The 25,788-nt window shown below is 47.1% G+C and overlaps 2 protein-coding genes across 3 annotated transcripts; one reads left to right on the top strand and one right to left on the bottom strand.

The window, feature by feature from the left end:
- c21h10orf88 (chromosome 21 C10orf88 homolog) lies at window positions 1-21,906 on the bottom strand. Of its 2 annotated transcripts, none has more exons than XM_041974093.1 (9): window positions 21,884-21,906; window positions 17,860-18,024; window positions 17,481-17,678; window positions 16,796-16,865; window positions 16,515-16,706; window positions 15,029-15,157; window positions 13,372-13,486; window positions 7,543-7,747; window positions 1-745 (listed from the first exon to the last, which is right to left on the bottom strand). In XM_041974093.1, exons 1-9 carry the CDS (start codon window positions 21,889-21,891, stop codon window positions 532-534), a joined length of 1,296 nt encoding a protein of 431 aa, XP_041830027.1. In that variant the 5' UTR covers window positions 21,892-21,906; the 3' UTR covers window positions 1-531. The 2 variants fall into 2 exon arrangements, with proteins under 2 accessions (XP_041830027.1, XP_041830028.1); XM_041974094.1 differs by lacking the exon at window positions 21,884-21,906 and adding an exon at window positions 19,746-19,984.
- On the top strand, window positions 19,977-25,636 carry asb3 (ankyrin repeat and SOCS box containing 3). The gene is made up of 10 exons (XM_041974091.1): window positions 19,977-20,123; window positions 20,205-20,409; window positions 21,918-22,088; window positions 22,175-22,287; window positions 22,362-22,494; window positions 23,951-24,128; window positions 24,238-24,450; window positions 24,582-24,878; window positions 24,963-25,096; window positions 25,182-25,636. The coding sequence occupies exons 1-10, from the start codon at window positions 20,073-20,075 to the stop codon at window positions 25,412-25,414; spliced, it is 1,728 nt and encodes a 575-aa protein (XP_041830025.1). The 5' UTR covers window positions 19,977-20,072; the 3' UTR covers window positions 25,415-25,636.
- Window positions 25,637-25,788: the final 152 nt, after the last annotated feature.

The following is a 25,788-nucleotide window of genomic DNA, read 5'->3' as shown; positions in this document are numbered from 1 at the left end:
TTGTGTATAAATACATTTTATTAGCTACTTATATCAGGGCAGTTCACCATCAGAGGTCATTTTAATACTTTACAGACATGCAAATCATTTAAAAGGTAAGTAAAATACAGTCCATCATCTCTGTAACCTGAAGCCAGCTGCTCGGGTCCGTCTCACCACGTCAGCTTCACAACTAACCTCACTGGTTTAAATGTGAAGTTGGTGACATCTGTTAACATTAATATTGCAGTTACAGTGCAGAGAGAAGAAGAACACTTAGTCATTATCATCATCAGTATGGGGACACCTGAGCGTGAGAATACCGAGAGGAAGGAAGGGAGCATTCTGCTGGTGTTCAGGACCTTCACCTCGGCGGCCCATTGGTGATGCATTCACTTGCTTTTTTGGACCAAAGACATAAAAGTTGAGCAGAAACCGTTACAGAAGCTGCAGATGGAGAACAATCAGTGATGGTTTATAACCGTTAGAATTAATCTGACATCTGTGTTATCTGGCTCCGCCTCCGTTGAGCAGCGAGGCCCGCAGGTTGGGTCATTCAGGGAGCTGCTGGCGTGGCGGGGATGTGCTGGGTGCTGCTTCCACCAGTAAACCGCTGGCAGCTCCGTGGCTGAGAGCGAGCAGCGGCAAGGCACTTTGCAGAACCTTCTCCAGCTTCTGCTCCAGAGCCTCCAGGCGGCGGTCCATGTGCTCCTTCAGCCTCCGCTCCATCTCCTCCAGACGGCGTTCCATGGCTGAGTCCAACTCCCTGCAGAGGGGATATGAATAAATCAGTTCCTGGTGGGCACTCATTAACACATGAAAAATGTTTCCTGTGGGATCATAAATCACTGAGAAGATGTGTTAAGGAGAAGACAGAAAAATGGCAGATTGATGAAGAAAAGCCCAGAAAGAGGAGATACCTGAAAACTAGATTATAAAAACCGATTCCATTTAATTACTCTACAATCACAATTCCCTCAAAAATGAAAATATTGTGGCAGAAAGACCAAAAAACATCAGTTCCAGGGTGGTGTTCAGCATGGTGTAAAAAGTAGTTCCAGGGTGATGTTCAGCATGGTGTAAAAAGTAGTTCCAGGGTGATGTTCAGCATGGTGTAAAAAGTAGTTCCAGGGTGATGTTCGGCATGGTGTAAAAAGTAGTTCCAGGGTGATGATCGGCATGGTGTAAAAAGTAGTTCCAGGGTGGTGTTCGGCACGGTGTAAAAAGTAGTTCCAGGGTGGTGTTCGGCACGGTGTAAAAAGTAGTTCCAGGGTGGTGTTCAGCACGGTGTAAAAAGTAGTTCCAGGGTGGTGTTCGGCACGGTGTAAAAAGTAGTTCCAGGGTGGTGTTCTGCAAGGTGTAAAAAGTAGTTCCAAGGTGGTGTTCAGCACGGTGTAAAAAGTAGTTCCAGGGTGGTGTTCGGCAAGGTGTAAAAAGTAGTTCCAGGGTGATGTTCGGCATGGTGTAAAAAGTAGTTCCAGGGTGGTGTTCGGCACGGTGTAAAAAGTAGTTCCAGGGTGGTGTTCTGCAAGGTGTAAAAAGTAGTTCCAAGGTGGTGTTCAGCACGGTGTAAAAAGTAGTTCCAGGGTGGTGTTCGGCAAGGTGTAAAAAGTAGTTCCAGGGTGATGTTCGGCATGGTGTAAAAAGTAGTTCCAAGGTGGTGTTCAGCACGGTCTAAAAAGTAGTTCCAGGGTGGTGTTCGGCAAGGTGTAAAAAGTAGTTCCAGGGTGGTGTTCGGCACGGTGTAAAAAGTAGTTCCAGGGTGGTGTTCGGCACGGTGTAAAAAGTAGTTCCAGGGTGGTGTTCGGCATGGTGTAAAAAGTAGTTCCAGGGTGGTGTTCTGCAAGGTGTAAAAAGTAGTTCCAGGATGGTGTTCGGCACGGTGTAAAAAGTAGTTCCTGGGTGGTGTTCTGCAAGGTGTAAAAAGTAGTTCCAAGGTGGTGTTCAGCACGGTGTAAAAAGTAGTTCCAGGGTGGTGTTCGGCACGGTGTAAAAAGTAGTTCCAGGGTGGTGTTCGGCACGGTGTAAAAAGTAGTTCCAGGGTGGTGTTCGGCACGGTGTAAAAAGTAGTTCCAGGGTGGTGTTCGGCACGGTGTAAAAAGTAGTTCCAGGATGGTGTTCGGCACGGTGTAAAAAGTAGTTCCAGGGTGGTGTTCTGCAAGGTGTAAAAAGTAGTTCCAAGGTGGTGTTCAGCACGGTGTAAAAAGTAGTTCCAGGGTGGTGTTCGGCACGGTGTAAAAAGTAGTTCCAGGGTGGTGTTCGGCAAGGTGTAAAAAGTAGTTCCAGGGTGATGTTCGGCGTGGTGTAAAAAGTAGTTCCAGGGTGATGTTCAGCATGGTGTAAAAAGTAGTTCCAGGGTGATGTTCGGCATGGTGTAAAAAGTAGTTCCAGGGTGGTGTTCAGCATGGTGTAGCATCTCTTCTTCTAACATGTCTGGAAACGTCTGGGAAGTGAGGAGACCAGTTGCTGGAGTTTTAGGAGAGGAATGTTGTCCCGTTCTGGTCTGATGCAGGATTCTAGCTGCTCTACAGTCCTGGACCTTGGTTGCTGGATTTCTGCTTCCATGATGCTCCAGATGTTGTGTACTGGTGAAAGGTCTGGACTGCAGGCAGGCCAGTTCAGCAGCCGGACTCTTCTCCTGTGAAGCCATGCTGCTGTGATGGATGCAGGATGTGGTTCAGCATCGTCTTGCTGAAATCTGCAAGTCCTTCCCTGAAAGAGACGTTGTCTGGATGGGAGCAGATGTTGCTCTAAAACCTCCATGTACTTTTCAGCATTGATGGAGCTTCACAGATGTGGAAGCTGCCCACGCCATAGGCAGTAATGCAGCCCCATCCCATCAGAGATGCAGCTTTTCACCTGTCCACTGATAACAAGCTGGATGCTCCCTCTCCTCTTTAGTCTGCAGGACACGCCGTCCATGCTTTCCACAAACTAGTTCACATCTTCATCCAGGTTTCCACTTTGCCTCAGACCATTTTAAATGAGCTTTGGTCCAGAGAAGATGGAAGAAGCTGGTTCTGGATCCTGTTCACATCTGGCTTCTTCTCTGCATGATGGAGCTTTAACCTGCATTTGTGGGTTTCAGGGTGAACTGCATGGAAACATCCATTTATCCAGTTTTCATCTTACAGAAAAGACCAACAAGAACCATCAGTAGAAGCAGATGGAGATCCATCCAGTCCTTCGTTTACCCAACATCTAAAGTGTAGATGAAGGTAAAATCTGCTGGACATCTGCAGCTGCTTTTAGTTTTATTATTGTATTTATTACTGGTTTGATAAATTATTTGTAAGAGGAGCAGATTATATAAGAATTTCTTATCTGCTCCTTTTCATTCAAGTGCTTAAAAGTCACGATTGATCTGTTTGTTTAGTGAATCCTGTAAATAATAAATCATGTGACTGAGCCTAACTAGTTTTATCAGCATCACTTACGTTTCCTTTTCTGCCCCATCTCAACTTTATGAGGCATATCTCTGCCATCAAATTCAATATAAACAAATTTTTATCACAAAGCAGTAAAAACTCTGCTTTTATCAGGTGAATACAGCCTGTTGCTGTGGAGACAGTGGTTGAGGCTGGCGTTCTCTGCTGGACCGGCTGCAGTTCCCCTGTCAGACTAGCAGGTCAGTAGAGGATGATGGTTCTAAGAGAAACAGCAGGAACACAACACATCTGAGATTTAACCTCAGCATCGTCCAGCTGCTCCACCTCCAACACACCGTCTGCTCCACTCAGGCTTAACAGCTTATCTCCATCTATCACACCAGTAAACTCTACTAAAACCTCCCTCAACAACTGGAATCCTGGATTCTATGCTGCAGGTAAACAGCTGATAAGCGGTGGAAAGACGTACCGTTGAGCTGCCGTCCTCTCCTCGACGTGGACTCTGACTCAGCTCAGACCCTCTCAGCCCACATGTTCAGCTCAGACAAAGAGCCTCATGTTCTCAGCTGAAAAAAAACTAGTTTCAGCTGGAAGTTACCAGACGCCCGAGTGTCTGCATCAAAGTCAGCTACGAAATAATGGGTTTGGTGCACACACCCGCCTATCACACACCCAACAACACTGATAAATAAACTGTCCCTGAACTTGTGCTGACCGAACCCAGATACCTTCCTCTGTCTGCCAGCCAGACCTGTTACCATGGTGATTTTCACCAGATTTATTACCACGTCGTTTTCAGTAAAACAACAGCGGTAAAATCAGAGTTTGAGGCGTGCACACACTTTCAGCTGCATAACAATGAGACCTGAGACAAGCGCAGCCATTGTTCCATTACAGAAACCAGCCTCTGTTTCCTCCACCGCCATAACAGAGACGCAGAAACAACAATCTGCCTGCTTCATGAAGAACGGGAGGCAGAACGTTACTGGCCTTTTCTCTCGCTCCTGCTGTTAAACGTCTGAGGGTCCAGTGGGAGCCATGGTCACACTCCCCAGATAATAACACCACTGCTGCTGAACACTGACTAGTAAATGTGGGTTTTAATGAAAAGCAGCACTTTCCACTCAGATTAAATGTCAGTATTACTCAGTTTCTCCACCCACCACCCTCTCCATCAGGTCCACCTTCTAGTACCGGGTCGTCCTCTTCATCAGGTCCACCTTCTAGTACCGGGTCGTCCTCTTCATCGGGACCGCCTTCTAGTACCGGGTCGTCCTCTCCATCGGGTCCACCTTCTAGTACCGGGTAGTCCTCTTCATCGGGTCCACCTTCTAGTACCGGGTCGTCCTCTCCATCGGGTCCACCTTCTAGTACCGGGTCGTCCTCTCCATCGGGTCCACCTTCTAGTACCGGGTCGTCCTCTTCATCGGGTCCACCTTCTAGTACCGGGTCGTCCTCTTCATCGGGACCGCCTTCTAGTACCGGGTCGTCCTCTTCATCAGGACCACCTTCTAGTACCGGGTCGTCCTCTTCATTGGGACCACCTTCTAGTACCGGGTCGTCCTCTTCATCAGGACCACCTTCTAGTACAGGGTCGTCCTCTTCATCGGTCCGCCTTCTAGTACCGGGTCGTCCTCTTCATCGGGACCACCTTCTAGCACCGGGTCGTCCTCTTCATCGGGTCCACCTTCTAGTACCGGGTCGTCCTCTTCATCAGGACCGCCATCTAGTACCGGGTCATCCTCTTCATCGGGTCTGCCTTCTAGTACCGGGTCGTCCTCTTCATCGGGTCCGCCTTCTAGTACCGGGTCGTCCTCTTCATCAGGACCACCTTCTAGTACAGGGTCGTCCTCTTCATCAGGACCACCTTCTAGTACAGGGTCGTCCTCTTCATCAGGACCGCCTTTTAGTACCGGGTCGTCCTCTTCATTAGGTCCACCTTCTAGTACCGGGTCGTCCTCTTCATCAGGACCACCTTCTAGTACAGGGTCGTCCTCTTCATCAGGACCACCTTCTAGAACCGGGTCGTCCTCTTCATCGGGACCACCTTCTAGAACCGGGTCGTCCTCTTCATCGGGTCCACCTTCTAGTACCGGGTCGTCCTCTTCATCGGGTCCACCTTCTAGTACAGGGTCATCCTCTTCATCGGGTCCACCTTCTAGTACCGGGTCGTCCTCTTCATCGGGTCCACCTTCTAGTACAGGGTCATCCTCTTCATCGGGTCCACCTTCTAGTACCGGGTCGTCCTCTTCATCGGGTCCACCTTCTAGTACCGGGTCGTCCTCTTCATCGGGTCCACCTTCTAGTACAGGGTCATCCTCTTCATCGGGTCCACCTTCTAGTACCGGGTCGTCCTCTTCATCGGGTCCACCTTCTAGTACTGGGTCGTCCTCTTCATCAGGTCCACCTTCTAGTACAGGGTCATCCTCTTCATCGGGTCCACCTTCTAGTACTGGGTCGTCCTCTTCATCAGGTCCACCTTCTAGTACAGGGTCATCCTCTTCATCGGGTCCACCTTCTAGTACAGGGTCGTCCTCTTCATCAGGACCACCTTCTAGAACCGGGTCGTCCTCTTCATCAGGACCACCTTCTAGAACCGGGTCGTCCTCTTCATCGGGTCCACCTTCTAGTACCGGGTCGTCCTCTTCATCGGGTCCACCTTCTAGTACAGGGTCATCCTCTTCATCGGGTCCACCTTCTAGTACCGGGTCGTCCTCTTCATCGGGTCCACCTTCTAGTACAGGGTCGTCCTCTTCATCAGGTCCACCTTCTAGTACAGGGTCGTCCTCTCCATCGGGTCCACCTTCTAGTACCGGGTCGTCCTCTTCATCGGGACCGCCTTCTAGTACCGGGTCGTCCTCTCCATCGGGTCCGCCTTCTAGTACCGGGTCGTCCTCTCCATCGCGTCCACCTTCTAGTACCGGGTCGTCCTCTCCATCAGGTCCACCTTCTAGTACCGGGTCGTCCTCTTCCTCAGGTCCACCTTCTAGTACCGGGTCGTCCTCTTCATCGGGACCGCCTTCTAGTACCTGGTCGTCCTCTTCATCAGGTCCACCTTCTAGTACCGGGTCGTCCTCTTCATCAGGACCACCTTCTAGTACCGGGTCGGACCTTTTTAATCCTGGTGTGATAGATGAAGCAGGTGGTGGAAACCTTCCTCAGAGGTTTTCTCCATATTAACATGACAGCATCACACAGTTGCTGCAGGTTTGTCGGCTGCATCCATGATGAGAATCTCCCGTTCCACCACATCCCAAAGCTGCTCTACTGGACTGAGATCTGGTGGCTGTGGAGGCCGTTGGAGTCCAGTGAACTCATCGTCATGTTCTAGAAAGCAGGTGGAGATGATCTGAGCTTTGTGACATGGTGCATTATGCTGCTGGAAGTAGCATCAGAAGATGCTCCACTGTGGTCATAAAGGGATGGACATGGTCAGCAACAATACTCAGGTAGGCTGTGCTGGTTAAACCAGGCCACGTTGGTACTAAGGGGCCCAAAGTGGACCAAGAAAATCTCCCCCCACCATTACACCAGCAGCAGCCTGAAGCGTTGATCCAAGGCAGGATGGATCCATGTTTTCATGATGTTTCCAGCAGATTCTGAGCCGAGCATCTGAATGTGGAGCTGAAATGGAGACTCATCAGACCAGCAACGTTTCTCCATCTTCTATTGTCCAGTGTTGGTGAGTGTGTGTGAATTGTAGCCTCAGTTTCCTGCTCTTAGCTGGCAGGAGGCACCCGGTGTGTCTTCTGCTGCTGGATATTTTCTCTTCTTCAGACCTTTCTCTGGAAACCCTAGAGATGGTTGTGGGTGAAAATCCCAGTAAATACTCAGATGAGAAACCATGCCACGTTAAATCCCCTTTCTTCCTCATTCTGATGCTCAGGTTGAACTTCAGCAAGTCGTCTTCTTCTCTACATGACTAGATGGGTTGAGTTGATGTCATGTGACTGGGTGATCTCACTGGTTGTTTTAGTGTGTGGGCATGACTGGGGAGCTCCCATTGGTTGAATTAGGTGTCAGTCAAATGTTAAGGCTGCTGGATCAACTTTGAAATCCTGAAACAAGAATCTGATTAGAAGTGAAGAATCTACTAGAAGAGCCAGAGCAGGATGGAGACTGAAACTGATCAATAAGCCAGAGCGCTGCTGAAACGAGATGAGCTTCAACTCACCAGCTGCCGTTCCTCATCTTCTCCTCCTTCACCGCCATCGCCACGGCGTCGTCGAGTCGCAGCTGCGTCACCTGACTGCAGACGCGCTGCAGCATGGGCAGAAGCTCCGGGCTCGGCGCCTGTCCGTGTCCCTGCCCTTTCAGGAAGCGTGACATCATCTCTGTCAGGTGGGCGTGGCTTGTCGGGACGCCGTTCTCACTGCTCGCTGCAGAGGATGAACAGTTTTTATCCACAAGGTCTACGCTGATCCACACAGAGGAAGCTTGATCAGGAAAATCAGAGAATACTCTAGAATCCACAATCATTTCTCTAGATGCAGAAAAAGCCTTCGACAGGGTAAACTGGAAGTTTCTATTTGCAACACTAGACAAATTTGGGTTTGGACCTGCTTTCATAGAGTGGATTAAAATATTATATAATAACCCAAATGCATGTGTGAAAACCAACGATCAAACTTCTCCAAGCTTTCGCTTACAGAGAGGCACCAGACAGGGCTGTCCACTCTCCCCCTCACTTTTTGCCATTTTCATAGAGCCGTTAGCAGCTGCTATTAGACAAAATATAGAAATTAAAGGAATCCAGGGCAAAAACATAGAACATAAAATAAGTCTTTATGCAGATGATATATTACTTTTCCTTCAGAACTCACAAACATCACTCTCTGAGACAATCACAGTTATTAATAAGTTCTCATCAATATCTGATTATTCTATTAACTGGTCTAAGACTACAGCCATGTCCATCAACTGTGACCTACAAAACATCCCTAATATCAAAATACAGACAGGAAACATTAGATATTTAGGTATAAATATTTCCCCCAGATTATCAGATTTAACAAAATTAAACTATGTTCAGCTACTAAAAACAATAGAAGATGATCTCTTACGGTGGAGGCGCTTACCCATCTCACTAATGGGGAGAGTTGCCACCATTAAGATGATGATTCTACCTAAAGTTAATTATTTATTTTCAATGATACCCACTAAACCCTCCACCAGTTGGTTTAAATCTCTGGACTCTTTCATATCCAAGTTTCTTTGGAAAAACAAGCCGTCACGTATCAGTCTTAAAACCTTACAGCAGACTAAAGATAGAGGAGGACTGGATCTACCAAACTTTAATCACTACTTTATAGCTAACAGGCTGCAGTACATCTCAAAGTGGCTCAAACCCAGTTATCTGGATGAGCCGTGGCTAGATGGGGAGCAGGCTTTGTGTGAGGACTTAGTCATCTCTGACCTGCCGTTCATCAGCTCAACCATTAAACCATATAAGTGCTTTAAAAGCCTTAACATCCGTTTTTCCTTAATGGCTTGGTGGGAATTCTGTAAGATAACCAGATCTTCCCTCTTTCCATGTAGACTTACACCCATCTGGAACAACCCTGACATCCTGCAGAACAAAAAGATGATAAACTTCACTCAATGGAAGACTAAAGGAATACAACAGTTAGGACAGATAATAGAAAATGGAAACTTTGTATCTTTCAACACAATTGTCTCACAGTATGGAATCAACAGCAATAAATTCTTAGAGTACCACCAACTAAAATCAATTATATGTAAGAAGTATACCCCTGTACAGTTAGACTTGCAGCTTCCTGTCAGAATAGCAGAATTCTTGAATCTTAATACTCCAAAATTATTATCAAAAATATATAGATTACTTGCAAAGCTAGAAGACATGATATCTCTCCCAATTTCAAAATGGGAAGATGATTTATCTAATAACTTTGATCAGAAAAGATGGTCACAAATATGTTTAAACACATTTAAAATGACTCAGAATTCAAATATACAACTAATACAATTCAAAATTCTCCATAGAACTCATTATACAGGACACAGGATGTTCAGGATGGGCCTTTCACCATCAGATATCTGCCCACACTGCTCTGAGAACACTTCTGATAGCTACATCCATGCGCTGTGGTCCTGCACACCTGTCCAAAGGTTCTGGATTAAGGTGTGTGAAGATCTCTCAAAATGGTTTAAAACCAGTTTTTCTGCAAACCCCACACTTTGCCTACTGGGCGACCTGGGTGACACTAACATAGGAATACACTCCATAAACTTGGTCCTCGCAGTCTTATGCATCGCAAAGAAAACTATCCTTGTGAACTGGAAAGATAAGAATAATTTGTCTATCCAGCAGTTTAGAAATCTCCTGTTAGATCACATCAGCATTGAGACAATGTCTGCCTCCTCCAGGAACCAGTCAGATGACTTTCATTCCCTCTGGTCCCCTGTGACTGGCTACATCACCTAATGTAGGTGGAGGATTGCGGCTTCGCTGGGATGAGGGTGGATATGGGTGGGGGGTCCCTGGTGGCTTCGGGTCTCCGGTTGTCTCCTGGGTGGGGATCTCGGCTGCTCCGCTGCTGGGTCGGCTGGGGGTTCCGGTCTGGGCGGGCGGCATTGGGTGGGCCCCGGGGTGGGACTGCCTCGTGGCGGTGGGGGGTGGCTGCCGGGGTGCCTGGGTCGGTGTCCGTCGGCCCCTGGCCGGGTGGCCGGTCGGGCCCGGGGTGGGCCGGGTGGGGGCCCCGGGCTCTGGGGTGTCGGGTCTCCCCCCTCTCCTGGGGGTGGGGGGTCTGCCGCTGCTGGGGGGGGCTGGGCCCGTCCGGATGTGCCGTGCCGGGGGTTGGTCCGTGCCCTGGTGCTTGGTCGCAGCCTCGGAACCTGGGTGGGGGTGTGTTTGTATATAGGTGGGTGTGTGTGTGTGTGTCTGTAGGTATGCTGGTGTGTGGGTGGGTGTAGAGGGATGTGTGTGCTGTATGTGTGTGTGGGTGTGTATGAAGGTCTAGGTGTGTGCGTGTATGTGTGTGTGAGTGGTGTGCGGGTGTGTGTGTGGAGGTCTATGTGGGATGTGTGTGTGGGTGTGTGTGAAGGTGTGTATATATGAGTGTGTGCACGTGGAGGTCGAGGTGTGTGTGGAGGAGTGAAGGAGTGGGTGGAGGCGTGAGTATGTATGGAGGTGCTTGTGTGTATATGCAGGTATGTATGTGAGTGCGTGTGTAGTGGTGTATGTGTATGGAGGGGTATGAGAGTGTGTGTGTATGTGGGCACCGGTGTGTGTGTTTATAGGTATGTGCGTGAAGTGTGTGTGTGGAGGTATGTGCACGTATTGAGGTGTTAGTGTATAGAGGTGTGTGAGAGGGTGTGTGAGTGGCTGGGGGTTAGGACGTGTCCTCTGGGGGGCACCCTGGCCGGGTGTTGGGGGCGTGGGCCTGGGGTTCCCTTCCTTTGCCTCGCCCCCCTCCCACTCAGAAAGAGGAAAGTGGCCCCTTGGGCTGGTGGCTGGCCCCTGGGGGGGTTCGTGGCGTGCCTGGGTTGGGGTGCCTGCTCCGGGCCTGTGACGCCCTTCGGGGCCGGCGGGGGACGGGGGCGCCCTAAGCCACTGGCGGGTCGTCTTCCAGGGGGGAGGCTTACTCCCCTCTGGACCTACATCTCCTGACCCCTCCCCTCCCCCACTCTTCACTACATACACAGGTAGGGCTGTGGGAGGTGTGCTTGTTGCGCTGGGCGGGGCAGGGGGGTCATCATAGTGGCCCTGTTGCTTCGCCGAGCGGCAGCATGCCTCCCAGCTTTTAATTCCACTTAGTCACTGAGCACAAATAACATTTGCAACATACAAACACGTTTTGGGGGGTGGAACATGCGAGGTCAGGCGGGTGGGACTGCTCAGGTGGCCCCACCCCCTCCTCAATGCAGTTACTGCCCCCCAATTTTAACCCTCTTTTTTTAATTGCAAACAGCACATAATATATTCCATCACTAGTGGGGGAGGGAGGGGGGATGGGGTCTTCAAGCGCCCCTGTCTCCATGGATGGCCCGGGGGCGGGCCGGGTGGCCTGTCGCGTTGGCCCGGGGCGTAGGCGGGCTGTCCCGGGGGGTTTTGGCTGCTGGCCCTGGGAGGAAGGTGCTGTTTTGGGGGTGGGGAGTGGGGGGCGGGGTTGGGGGTTGGGGGCCTGGCTCGTGTCTCCTCGCCTCCTGGCTGGGGCTGTCCCCCCGTGGCGTGGGGTGGCGGGAGGATGGTGGTGGGGGGATGGTGTTTGTGTGTGTGTGTGTTGGGGGGGGGGGGGGGGGGGGGGGGGAGTGGTGTGGGTGTGGGGGGATGGGTGGTGGAGGGATGGTGTGTGGGAGGGTGGGGTGTGTGGAGGTGGATGCGTGGTGTGTGGGAGGGGGGGTGGTGTGGGTGTGGGAGGATGAATGGTGGAGGGATGATGTATGTGTGGGAGGATGGGGTATGTGTGGGAGAATGTATGGTGCAGGGATGGGGGAGTGTGTGGGAGGATGGATGGTGGAAGGATGGTGTGTGTGCGGGAAGGATGGATGGTGTATGGGAGGGAGGATGGTGTGTGTGTGGGGGAGTGGTGTATGTTTGGGAGAGTGGGTGATGGAGGGGTGGTGTGTGTGTGTGGGAGGATGGGGTACGTGAAGGTGGATGTTTGGTGTAGGAGAGGGAGGACGGTGTATGTGTAGGAGAATGATGTATGTGTGGGAGGATGGGTAGTGGAAGGAAGGTGTGTGTGTGTGTGTATGGGAGGTGTGAAGGTGGATGAATGGTGTGTGAGAGGGAGGATGGTGTATGTGTGGGAGGATGAGTGGTGGAGGGATGATGTGTGTGTGGGAGGATGGGATAGGTGTGGGAGAGTGTATGGTGGAAGGATGGTGAGTGTGTGGGAGGAAGGATGGTGTGTGTGTGGAAGGATGGATGGTGGAAGGATGGTGTGTGTGTGTGTGGGAGGACAGAGTATGTAAGGGTTGGATGGTGTATGTGTGGGAGGATAAATGGAGGAGTGGAAGGAGAGTGTGTGTGTTTGTGTGTGTGTGTGTTGGTCTGGGGGGGGGCAGGACTGGTTCTCGGGGTGTGCGGCTGGGCGCTGGGGTGTGGGGCTGGCCTCTGGTGGTGGCCGTCTGGGCGGGCCGGGTCCCCCCGGGTGGCGTGCTGGCCCTCGGCCTGTGGGGGGGGGGGGGGTGTCCCTGCGCTCCTGGGCCCGGGCCCTCTGCCCCGTCTATCCCGGGCGGCCGGTGCCCGGGGGGGTCGGGGACTGCTGGCCTCGGCCCGCCGTGGCCGGTGCCCTGTGTCTGCGGGGCGGCTCCTGCTGGGGTCTCCTGCTGCTGCCTTCCTGGGCGGGCGAGTGGTCGTCTCTGTGGACCGGTCGGGGTCTGTTGCCTGCGGGGGGGCTGGTGGCCTGGGTCTCGGGACCGCTGGCCTGACTCTGGCCTCTGTTCAAGTGAGGTGGCATCTGCATGATCACTCTGCATGGTCACTCCTTCCTGAACGTCTCCACACAGTCTTTGCGTCGCCGTGTGCGTCATGTTTTTTTTCTTTTTTTTTATTATTTCTGTTCTTATTATTATTATTACTCTTACTCTTATTATTATTATTGTTACTATTATCAACTAGCTGTGTAATGACCTACTGGCTAGGATGATCTTAGCTATATATGTTGTAAGTAGTATGGATTACATGGTCTTCTGTATGATGTTTCAAGTCCCCACCCGCACTCCCCACACCCTTTCTGTCCCTCTCTCTCCCCTCCCTCTTCTCTCTACTTTCTTGTCTCTCTCTCTCTCTGTCCCCTCCGGTCGAGTCCAGCATTAAGAGTCTGATTTAATAAAGTTTTTCATGTCATCAAGAGGGACTTTATACATGTAGTATAAATCCCTGCTTGATAGAGTAAAATTGCCCAGCACCAGACAGCAGCCAGACAATCATTCTGTTTGCAACGATGCTGGACAAGACAGGTTAAAAAAAAAAAAAAAAAAAAAAAAAAAAAGGAAAATCAGAGAATGAACTGATTGACAGCTGACTGATTCTTACTTGTGTTGGTCGGGAGGACATCCGACAGCGGCAGGTCCGGGGAGGTGGAGCCCTCTGACATCGCTCCGTTCTGATCGGGGAGGCTCACATCAGCAGAACTGATGGAGTCTGGAGTCTAATGCCAGGAAATAAAGTTATTATGCACTGTTTTATTCACACTAAGCTTACAGCAGCAAGCTGAGCAGCATTTCTGGGTTCAGGAAACTCGATTATTCCTTCTACCAACATCTTACTGCAGAGCTGCAACAAAGAAGCAACCCAGGAACTGCACATGTGGACCTTCGGCTGCCCTGAACCCTTAAAACTCCACTAGATGCACCACATCCAAGTAGGGACCTCACAATTACTCACTATTAAATGCCACAATTAATCGTAAAGATCCCGAAATATCGTCACTTTCCACGTAGGACCAATCGATCAGATCCGGAAGGAAAACAACATGCATGTGTGTTGCTTTGTTTTCCTCCCATGTTTTCATGGGAAAGTCCGGCAGAGGATGTTTTTCCCTCCATCCTGGTGGGATTTCTGAGGCAGGTGTGATGGTGGAGGACGTCTCAGCCTGGAAAGCAGGACATGAAACAGGAAAACATCCGCCATGTTCCACCTCCTGCAGGAGAAGCAGCAGCTTGTAGCACGAAGGAAACGTTCAGTAACTGGTTAATGAAGCGGGCGTTCGATCTCGTTTCTCCAGCTTTAGCCTCACGTCACTGGTTCTCATTACCTGCCAGGCCCTTCATGGTTTAGCTCCGGCTAATAAAAACCTCTTGGTCTCCTTGTGGTTCCTAGGATCTTTCCGCTTTTGTGGAACAAGCTGCTGGTTTGTGAGCAGGAAACAGAAACTATCTGGTTTCAAACTAGACTTTTATCTTGTTCTTTTATTTGTTTTCTGGTATTCCGATCCATGTTATCTTTTTATTTTACTTCAAGTTCCTGCTTTTATAACAATCTATATTATTTATCATGATTAGCAACTTGCTTTTATTATTGTCAACTTTTATTAATATTTCTTTCATTTGTTTTGTCCCTTCCTGCTCTTTTCTGCCCATAAGTCGAGTGAACATCTAGTAAGCAGCATCACCGTCATTACTGAGGTCTGTTAGCTTCTAAAGGAACCGGTGTTGCTTGGTAACGACCTCCTCCGGCTGCCTGCAGACTGCTGTGTTCTGGTCGTGGCTCATGGTTCGGTTCACCGTCTCACCTACAGAACCACGCTGTCCCATTGGTCATTTTTTTCTTGTATTACTGCCTCAGGCTAATTTTCCCATCCTAATAAATGTGGTCCTAACTCTAACTATCATGTGTTGGCCCTGTGATGGACTGGTGACCCGTCCAGGTGTACCTGCCTCTCACCTGTTAAATGCTGGGTTAGGCTCCAGCTTCCGTCGACCCGTAATGGAGGAAGCGGTACAGATGGTGGATGGATGGCATAAAAACTCAACCTCGTGTGATATAAAACATGGAAATGAAGGAAAGTTGCTGGTTTGGATGGTTTGTGATGTATCCGTCTCCAGTCTGACTGCTGGATCATGTAACTCTGGAATTTAGCCGTTTCCTTACACTCGCTGAAAAGAGATCATGATCTTTCTGGCTGACATGAAGAAGCAGCTCCTGGTGAACCTGGTGTGTTAGCGTCGTATAGAGGAGGTGATACTGATACCGTGGAGTCTGCAGGCTGGGGCTGACTCCTGCCGGCTGCTGGAGACTCGGTGACTCCTCTAGTCAACGAAGAGAAGGCTCCACCCCCCATCAGGAGAGGCAGGAAGCCCCCCAGAGAGCTGGTCTGGTTCTGGAGAAACAAACATTCAAGACTTGAATCCAACTCACTAGGAAGACTGCAAACGTTACCATGACTGAGAAAACAAACAAGGCCAATCAGCCTCCTCCAGGTTGTTTCCGAGGTTTAGAAGTAAGCTGCTAATTAAAGACGAGATAAACTCCACAGCCCTCTGCACCCGCCTTACTTCAGCTGGATAAAAACAGCCGTTTTAGACGTAAAGAAAACGTTTGATAGTCATTTACCACATTATTTTGTCTAGATGAACTCACTTTCAGACTATTCTTTGGATGAAATTACATTTATCTGATAGAAAGCAATGTGTTTGTGGTAATAACACCAGGTCTCTTTATCCTGGTTGTGCTGTCGGGGTTCCTCAAGGGTCTATCAATCCTTGGACCAGTTTTATTTACACTTTACATTAAAGACCTGATATCTGTCAGAACGTCAGTGTTTTACTGTACGCTGATGATGTGGTTGTTTTTACTTTAATTCTTCCAGCTGCAGTGAATCAGGTTCAGGGTCGGCTTTTTATTCATGAATATTAAGAAATGTTTACGAAGCAGCCAGAAGTCATGTCCCATGCAGGTGTTTTCTAAGAGGGGAAGAACTGGATGTGGTTAATTAATATTTGGGGTTTTACTGGACTCTACGTTAACTTTTAAAGCTGTCATAAAGCAAAATTGTGGATTGTAACTGACAGAACTTTAAACAAATAAACGCATTAAACAGTCGGCGCTGCTCAGATGATTTTATGTTCTAGGATTTTTTTTCCCCACGTTGCTTCACAAGCTGGTCATTTACAGGAGGGACAAATCTTCATAATAAAATCACTTTTCAAAGAAGCTCTAAAAGTTCTGGACAAGAAAACGTAGCATTTCATCTCTGTAACATCCCAGAAATACAGAACATTCTTAGTTTTCATAGCGAACTAACATGGACTCCTCCTCCGTTTAATGAATCTGACAGCAGTACCAGACCACCAGGAGACTGGACCTCGCGGTACCGTTTACACGTATCTGGACTGGCTGTGCTGTCAGTAACAGGAAGTAAATTCTGGAATAATAATTTCTAATTCTTGTATTGTTCCATGTGTCTGTCTATTTATATTTCTTGTTCTTTCTCTTCTTCTGTGGTGGTTTTTCTTTTTACCTGCCTTTGGGCTACGGGTGGAAACTAGCTTTCACTGCTATAATCAGGCATGTTTACATTAACCTGCACTAACCTGGTTAATAAATTAATATAAAACCCGACATTAATCATAAAGGTAACTGGTTAAACAGCCACTGATACCAAGTACAGCACGAGCTGCTCTTAGCCTCCAACACCAGTCTCCGAGGTTATGAGAAGTCTTTTGTTTTATTCCCACCTTCTGCTGGAACTGCACCATGTCCATGAGGTTCTGGGCTCCGGGGGACAGACTGGTTCCCATTTCCTCCACCAGACACTGCACCTGCTGCAGGTCTATGCCGGGACCACGGGCAGGGAAGGGCTGCAGCATCTGAAGGCCCACAACGATGCGACACACCAGGATGCTGCTTCTACCTCCCAGGGAGAGCAGCTGGGAGGACAGAGAACCAACAAGAGTTAGAGACAAGCATCGGTGTTACTGGAAAATAAAGTCTTCATCTCACTCTGAACACATTTCACCTTCACTTCACAGGCTGAGGATGGACACTTGAGAATCAGCTGTTTTCTGTAGAAAGGACCTCTGTCTGCTCTGGGAAGCACAAAAAATACAATCATATGATTAAATGAACAGGATATGTGGTGAGGGGATGAGATGAGGCTGCGTGATGCGCTTCAGACTCAGTTATCCGGAGCGTCAGTGGGCTGAACTCACCATCACGGGTCCCGTCCACTGTTGCACCATGAATGTTAGGAAGATTTACATCTGCATCTATCTTCACATCAATGCCGAGGATACCTTTTATCGGAGTAGTACCACACAGCACTCACATCGCACACTTATGAAGACTGGTGCATTTGTGGTACGTTGGAAGTGGGAAACTCTTACTCCTCTTTTTTGTTTAGTTATTAACAGCAAATTCTCATCAGTAGCTTTATAGTTAACTTTCTTAAGAAATGAGATAACAGTGCTGCTACCCCACCTTTATTTAAGCTTCATACACTGACTACGAAGTCAGAAGAAGGAAATTCTGATTTGCCATTTGTTACTGAACACAACACCCACTTATTACAAGCTTTATTACTAAAGTAAAAAGTAGTTAACTTTGGAAAAAAGGTGATAAGATTATAAAAAATGAAGCAGTTTATGGGACTGTGATGTAAATACGGGACAATCTTGTTTCAGGTCACCCAGTTTCTCATCCACCTGTCAGAGCAGCCGCTGTCGTCTTTTGTTCCCCGCACCGTCCCGCAGTATTCCCCCGTCTGGTCGTACACCTCCATGGTGCGAGCTTCGCTGATGACCAGCAGCTGGCTGATGGATGTGGAAGAGCTGGGGCTGCAGCCAATCAGTAGGATGCACGGGGAACCGTCCTCCATCTGCTCCAACAGCACCGGACCAGCCCTGCAAAGAAGAGGAAACAGCCTGACATGACGTCTGCTGCAACGTGGAAGATTTATTTAAAGCAACTTCCACATTCATGTCAGTCTTATTACCAACTATGCTATTAGGCTATACTAAGAGCTCACACTCAGGAATCCACGTGTTGGTTTCATGTGAAATAGCAAGCTTAAAAACATCTTACCGCTCTGCCTCCTCTCTGCCAGACTGACGGAGCTGCTCTCCATCATCCTCTTTGTTTCTGAGGTGAACAGGAAGCAGGATGTCCGCCAGCTGAGACGCCTGAGTCCGACAGACCCAAGCAGCGTCTCCTTTCACAGCAATGTCCACCATGATGCTGCAGCTGGGGCTGTAAAAAGGACACAGGACAGGACATAAATAAGGAGACAAGTTAGGGAAGAAGCCTGAGGGGTAAAAACCGAGCACATGCTGGAAAAAGTACTACAAGCTTTTTATCGTAGCTTAAATGTAATTTTGACTTAAATATCTGCTACAACAAGGATGTTTATCTAAAGACGTGCACGTTACAGAGCTTCTCAGAAGAAAATATTACAACCCCAATTCCCAAAAAGTTTGGACCCTGTATAAAATGTATATAAAGCAGAATTCTATGATTTGAAAATCTCATCAACCTGTTCTTTATTCCCAGTAGGACATAAACATATCAGATGTTCACAGACAGTGGTTTCTGGAAGTCTTCCTGAGTCCATGCAGTGGTTTCCAGTAGAGAACCATGTCTGCTTTTAATGCAGAAGATCACCAGCATCCAGCCTTGTCCCATGCACACAGAGATTCCTCCTGATTCTCTGAATCTTCTGACGATATTCTACACTGTAGATGGAGGATCTTCATTCCACAATCTTTAAACACAGATTGGTGAAGCTCTGTCCATCTTTCCATGTGAGAGACTCTGCCTCTCTGAAATGCTCCTTTTATACCCAGGTATATTACCTGCTGCCAGGTAACCTGGTTAGTTGTCCAATGCTCCTCCAGATGTTTCTGGTTTGTACCAGGTACTTTTCCAGCTTTTTGTTGCTCCTGTTCCAGCTTTTTCCAGACCTGTTGCTGCATCAGATTCACTATCAGCTCATATTTTCATCTCACTGTGAAACGTCCGTTTCATCATCTGACATGTTTTTATCTTCTACTGGGAATAAAATACGACCTGATGAGCTCTGGAAATGATTTAATTCTGTTTCTATTTAAGGCAAGGCTAATTTATTTGTACAGCACATTTCATGTACAAGACCATTCAAAGTGCTTTACACAAAACATTATAGTAAGGCGCAGAAAAAAATAAAAGTGCATCAGAAAAACAAAGATTAAAAAAGATAAAATTAATTACATGAAAACAGACAAAAAGCTCAGATAAAGAGATAAAGCTAAGATTTCAGCATAAAAGAACCAGATGCAGATCTGGACTTCAAAATAAGAACTAGTGAAAAGCAGCAGAGAACAGGTGGGTCTTTTACCTGGATCTAAATAAACTGTTTCAGCTGATCTGAGGCTTTCTGGGAGTTTGTTCCAGACATGTGGAGCATAGAAGCTGAACGCAGCTTCCACCCTCATTTATTTCTCTGAACACATAAGACTTAGTTTGTTTACATTTTAGGGTACGTGTGCACATCACAGAACAGCCTTTCATCTGATCCTGTTCACTAGCGAGGCTCGACTTCTCTTTAAAATACCCTAATATGACTCATTTTTCTTTGTTAGAGATCTTACGAGGGATTGGATCAAATAAGCAGTGGTTTACATAGATGTGCATTAGCAACAAGACACGTTGTGGAGACTAAAGAACAAACAAAAAGCCTAAAACCTGTTAAATAACAAGTAAATGAAGCTAAGTTTTGATCTGCAGCGTCTCGTACAGACAGAGGAATGACAGGACAGCTGATCGCTTTTTGAATGTTATGACCGTCACAAAACATTAACTTACTTGGAAATGGTATATATATATATATATATATATATATATATATATATATATAGTTCTATACATAAAACAAAGTAAAATAAATAGAAGAAATTCAACACACAGCTTGCTAACGAGAAGCAACGATCATTTACCTTCTGTACACCGCTGTAACCGTCCTTCGGCCTCTTTCCGTCTTTCCTCTTTTACATTTCCACGAAACATAAAAATAAAATAAATAAATAATAACTGAAGCAGAATTTCAGCAAGAAATCTCAAACATTTCTGTCCGGATAAACCAGAAGCATCGAGGTGCAGCCGCTGTTGACGGGCGGCTCGTGGGTTGTTGTGGTGTGACGTCATCAAACAGCGACCCAGACGTCTGTCATCTGTGGCTGCGACACGTATTTTGGTTTAGAGAAATAGCCCCTACAGATAAAATAAATAACTCATCCTGTCGAAAATAATTGGTAAAGGGTGTGATGTTCTGTAAAATCTTTTCAACTTTGTCTAAATGTGATGAACAAGTTACGGTGGGATACTTTTTTTTTATATCTTTGTAAGATTTTCCCCCCTTGTCTCGATATAACGAATAGCGACTGTTTCTGGAGCAGGAGATGGACTTCACGGAGTGCTACGGAGACACGGTGTCCAGTGTGGCTGCTGCTGCCCGTTCAGGCTGTAGGATCCGGGTGAAGAGGCTGATCCAGGGGGGCTGCAGCGTGGACTGTCGGGACAACCGCGGCTGGAACGCGCTGCACGAGGCGGCGGCAGCTGGCAGTAAAGAGTGCGTGCAGGAAATATTATCTGCTGTTGGTGGTAAGAAAGACAACAGACTGACTGACTGCTGGGTTGACCTTTGGACATGTATTTGTGCAACTTTATACACATTTTGGAAATGAAGTCATAGTAAATATACTGTATAATGTTGTCAGAACACCAGTAAAGTTCATCTGATCGAGATCAGCCTTTTTTTTTTAAACAATTTCTCAAATTGCACATTCTTGATACCTCGACTCTTCAATTCCTCCCTTTTACTTTAAGTAATTCCCACCTGACATATTGGCAGAGAAAGGAAAGGTGACAGGACCATAACAAATTTGAAAGTGCGTGCTTTGGAGAATCTATTTTATTTTTATTTTATTATTTTATAAGTCAGCATGAATTTCATATGAAATATTACTTAACTCCCTCATCTAACTATGATTCTGTTACAGCTTACTGTGTATTTAATCATTTATAACCATTAAAGTTGGTTTTGAAAACCCATATTGCTGCTGAAAGACCACTGAAGGACCTCTCTGCACCTCCAGGTCCTCCAGCAAACGTCCTCCTTCCCTGAACGTCACTGCTCTAGTTGCAGTTGGGGGTCTGAGACATCTTTCAACATATTTAGCTAAAGCTGAGATCCTGGTTACAAGCAGGAGGATGTGGTGAATAAGAAGTATTTAGCAGAGAGACGAATATATGTTTCCTCCTGTCTCTTTTTCTTTGCTGAGGCTGCTCAGACCTGGGAGCAAACGAGCCCTGTGGTGCAGATAAAGTTCACGAGCTGGTTAGTTACAAGTTACAGGAAGAAAAGCAGGAGGGATCTCCAGACTATAAATATGCTTGAAGAGTCAAAACTGCTCCTGCTTCTCACTTATTGACTGTACTTGACCCAAGAAAAGTCTCTATTATTGAACCTGACTGTACATCTTTGGCTGATGAGTCCAAGCTGCTGCAGGCCGCTACATTCCAGTAAACCCAGTAGCACACAATCTGATGTACAAAGAAAAAGACCCCAAAAGAAAAATCTGTGTATATTACAGTTTCCCCAAGATACAATAATCAGAAACACAGTTAAATACATTTATTTGCAATAAAGTGGGTGTTTCATTGATTCATTGCTTTTGCTTTAAAAACCAGATAGAAACACCAGCCTTATTACAATGCAGCTAAAATTATAGAAATGATTAACTATAGATGTAAAAATAGAAAGATAAAAAATAAATGTGGAAGTAAATAAATAAATGTAGAAGAGCATAAATAAAGGTGGAAATATAGACAATAATATCCCCATAGTTCTACATTCTTTAACACATTGAAAATGACATTTGCTCAAAATTTCTAGCTAGTTTAGATTCTGTGGCTTCGCTTTAGAAATGTTAAACTTAAATCTGCTACTGGCTTTTCATTGGCCTCATCTTTGCTGAGTGTTGTTTGGAGGCCTGTTTTCTATCTGGACTTCAGTAGACCGGCTTCTTACTGGACCATGTTCGGTCAGCGCACGTTTTCCAGTTTAACCGCTAACCTTTGCATTTTCCTCTCCTCCTGAACGTTTGCAGGCAGCTCCTCCAGAGGTCGTCGTGCGTATGTGAACTCTTTGACTCATGAGGGGGAGTCTGCGTGTTACCTGGCAGCACAGCGGGGTCACCTGGCAGTGGTCCGACTCCTCCTGAAAGCACATGCCAACATCAACCAGCTCACTAATGACTTATCCTGTCCTTTATATGCAGGTGCAGCGTTTGCACATTTTCAGCTCGGTGTTAACGTGTCGTCACTCGTATGAGCAGCTAAATGAGTTTTCGGTTTTTGCATCCAGCTGTAGATAACGGCCACAAGGATGTGGTTAAACTGCTGGTCAGTAAAGGTGCAGAGGTTAACAGAACACACACAGCGTCCTGCTGGACCTGCCTCCATCAAGCTGTTTACAAGGTAAAAAAGATTCATACATAAAGTCCATGTGAAGCGTGTCAGAAATAAGAAGGAAAATTCTGTCTCTCCTTCAGGGTCACAGTGAGATTGTGAGGATTCTTGTGAATGTTTGCAACCTGGAGGCTGTAGACGACCACATGATCTCTCCTCTGTTTGTGGCTGCTCAGTACGGACAGAAGAAGTGCCTGCAGATACTTATTAATGCTGGTAAACAAGTATTTCTCTTTATGACTTCATGTGTGTGCATGGGAGGCGTGTGCTGGTTTTCCATCTCTCAGTCACATTCGCCTCAAATGACGTAAACATTAACTTCAAGTAATGATGAACTCCCCTTTTCTGGAACAAGAACTATTACATAAAACTATGAACTAAAGGTCAACAAACACCTCCCCTGGGAGGCATCTACATGCTGACGAGATGGCTGGACCAGTTCAGCCAGTTGCTTTAGATGTGGAGGAGTGCTGGTTAGGAGAGGGCTGGTACAGGGGTGGCCAGCGTTGGTCCTCAAGAGCCACAATCCAGCAGGTTTTCCAAAATTCTCCTGCTCCAGCACAACTGATTCAAATTAAATGGATCCAGCAGCCTATAAGGATCTGCACAATGACTCATTAGTTTAAGTCAGGTGTGTTGGAGCAGGAAAATTTGGAAAACCTGCAGGATTGTGGCTCTCGAGGACCGACGTTGGCCACCCCTGGCCTAGTAAATGTACTGCTCGTCCTGTCAGCTCAGCTCTCTCCTCACTCCAGTCTGGAAGGAGCGCTCCGTAAAGAATCAATAGACAAAGAGACAATCAGTAAACTAATTAATACATAAATATGAAAACAATCAAAAACAAGAGGAAGTATATTTAATTACTCTAAGAACAATGAAATACACACAAAAACTTTACTGGATGTGATGGCAGATCTACTGTGAAACCAGTGAAACCAGTAAAGAGTCCTGAACGTGTGACAGAACCAGACTGGGAGTCATGTTAACCAGAGAACAAACATCCAACCTGGTGGAGGAGAGTGATGTTCTCATGTGTACATGGAGTTCCATCCAGATGTAAAACCCTACAGCAGGAAGTCTTTCTACCTGGATTCTCATCACCAGTTCTGTCATCATCGGTTCAGTCAGCTGACAGCTTGGAAAAGCAGCCATCTTTACTTCTGCTACATAAACTGTCCTTTAAATCCAGACCAAGCTCAGCCAGAATCTGCTGGAGACGTTCCTGCAGAAGTCCACTGGTCTCTGGGACGTGTCCGCTGGTCTCTGGGACGTGTCCGCTGGTCTCTGGGACGTGTTCGCTGGTCTCTGGGACGTGTCCGCTGGTCTCTGGGATGTGTCCACTGGTCTCTGGGACGTGTCCGCTGGTCTCTGGGATGTGTCCGCTGGTCTCTGGGACGTGTCCGCTGGTCTCTGGGACGTGTCCGCTGGTCTCTGGGACGCTGGTCCACTGGATCAGCTGTCTTTATGGGGCACCAAATTCTTAGAAGTCTGCTTTAATCTGACTGAACTGAGACTGCATCTAGAAACTCGGTCTATAGAGGTTTAGAACCACTTTTTTCCAGCAGAACAAGAAGAAAGAAAAATGCTAAATGATGCTTTAATCTTAAACCACTACCGAAGTGACATAAAATGGGGAAAAATGTATTTTGTTTCTATTTGGTTTCCACTTCAGGTGCCAACGTGAACACCCAGGCGGCTGACCTGGCAACCCCTCTGCTGATCGCCTCCCAGGAGGGCCACCAGGCTTGTGTGGAGCTTCTGTTGGAGCATGGGGCCGATCCCAACAAGGCCTGCAGTCATGAGTGGCCCCAACTTCCCATTCATGCTGCTGCGGAGTTTGGCCATATTAGGTATCAGGCCAGGGTCTGACCCCTGGTTTTTATGGGAAAGGCAAACTCTATAAAAAGAATAAATCATTTGTAGACTCATGTGCTTTTCCCTTCTTCTTTTTAAAACCAGCGTCCTCAGGAGGCTGATAGAAGTGACGGATCGAAGATGTGACTGCAGCGATGGATCGGTGAGTCCGCTGTACGTGGCCGTCCACAACCATCAGAGTATGGAGTTGCTCTTGAAGGAAGGTTACAGCCCAGATGCTCAGGACTGCTCAGAGACCCTGGGCCTCCGTTCACCGCTGTCCTTGGCCTTGTGTCACACATCAGACAAACCATGCAGGTGCGTGGGCTGGTTACACCCAACGACACATTCATCAGAGTATTTACGAAGTCAACTGGCACTCAGCTCCACCATCAGAATCTCTGATGCAAACACAGATGTACCCCTGATTTCACTTCAAATTCTTTCAGTGACTCAGTGAAGCTGCTGCTCGCTGCTGGTGCAGCTCTGAGCGAGAAGGACTGGGTTTATGCTTTGGCCACCGACAGAACAGACCTGCTGGAACTGATACTGGAGTACAGATGGATCCCTCGGCTGGAGACCGGGACTATGGACTGTTCTAACCACCGTGGGAGGGTGGTGCTGAAGCTGCAGGAACTGAGGGGAATGCTCTGCGTGGCCCAAAGCCAAGTGCGTTTTGCTCACTGTTGGCTTCCTGTGCTTCTGAGGGCAGGACTGGAACCTTCTTTACTGCTTCAGCCTCACCTGTAAGCTGCCAGTTTTACGTCTGTTTTACACACTTTCCTCTGTCTGTAGTTAAATCCGTTTCTTGTGTCCTCGCATCTCTCCAGGCTGGAACAGGCAGACAGCGAGGTGGTTAATTACCTACTAGAGTTTGTTAACTGGTCCACTCTGTCTCCTCCTTTGAAACGTGTTCTGGATCAGAGGCGAGCAGAGAAGACCTGGGAACCACACACGCATTTCGGTAGGTTTTCAGAAAATGCTCCCTAGATTGTGATTTACTGTTGTGTGAAAACAGATGTTGATCTTTTCTCTTCACTTCCCTCTAGACTTGATTCCCCGTCTTTCCCACATCTGTCGGCTTCAGCTTCGACAGATATTGGGACCAGATCTGCTGATGCGGACCAATGTAGTCCAACAGCTGCCTGTCCCTGACCCGCTTCAAGGCTTCCTTAAATTCAGCGACATCTCAGAGCCTTTGTGCATTAGCTCACCACCCTCACCAGTTTTAAATCGCATCCAGAGACACCAGAGTACACACCAACACAGACACGTTTTATAACTTAAGCTAGACCACTTTTTCTTTTATATATGTGTGTAAAATAAAAAATGATGTAAAAGCAGATTAAAGATTAAAACAATTCGTATAGAAACAATAAAAATGTTTAAATGTTAAAAGATTTTATACATTTTTGTTCAGTATTTATAAATGAACAATTAGGTCAAAATAAAGCTGGTTATTCTAAAAGAAACATTGTTTATATTTATTTTAACAATCATTATTTTATTTATTTTTATATTTTAATATGGTTTTATCCACTCATTCTTTCTGTAAATTATATTTTACACATTTTTCTGATTCTTTATATGTCATATTGTAAATTGTGTGTGTGTGTTTTTTTTTTTTTTATCTCTCCTGCTTATATATTTATTTAG

The sequence above is a fragment of the Melanotaenia boesemani genome, chromosome 21, assembly GCF_017639745.1.
Source record: "Melanotaenia boesemani isolate fMelBoe1 chromosome 21, fMelBoe1.pri, whole genome shotgun sequence".
NCBI lineage: Eukaryota > Metazoa > Chordata > Actinopteri > Atheriniformes > Melanotaeniidae > Melanotaenia > Melanotaenia boesemani.
Note: the sequence above shows the minus strand (reverse complement) of the source record. Positions and strands in the feature narration are given on the sequence as shown.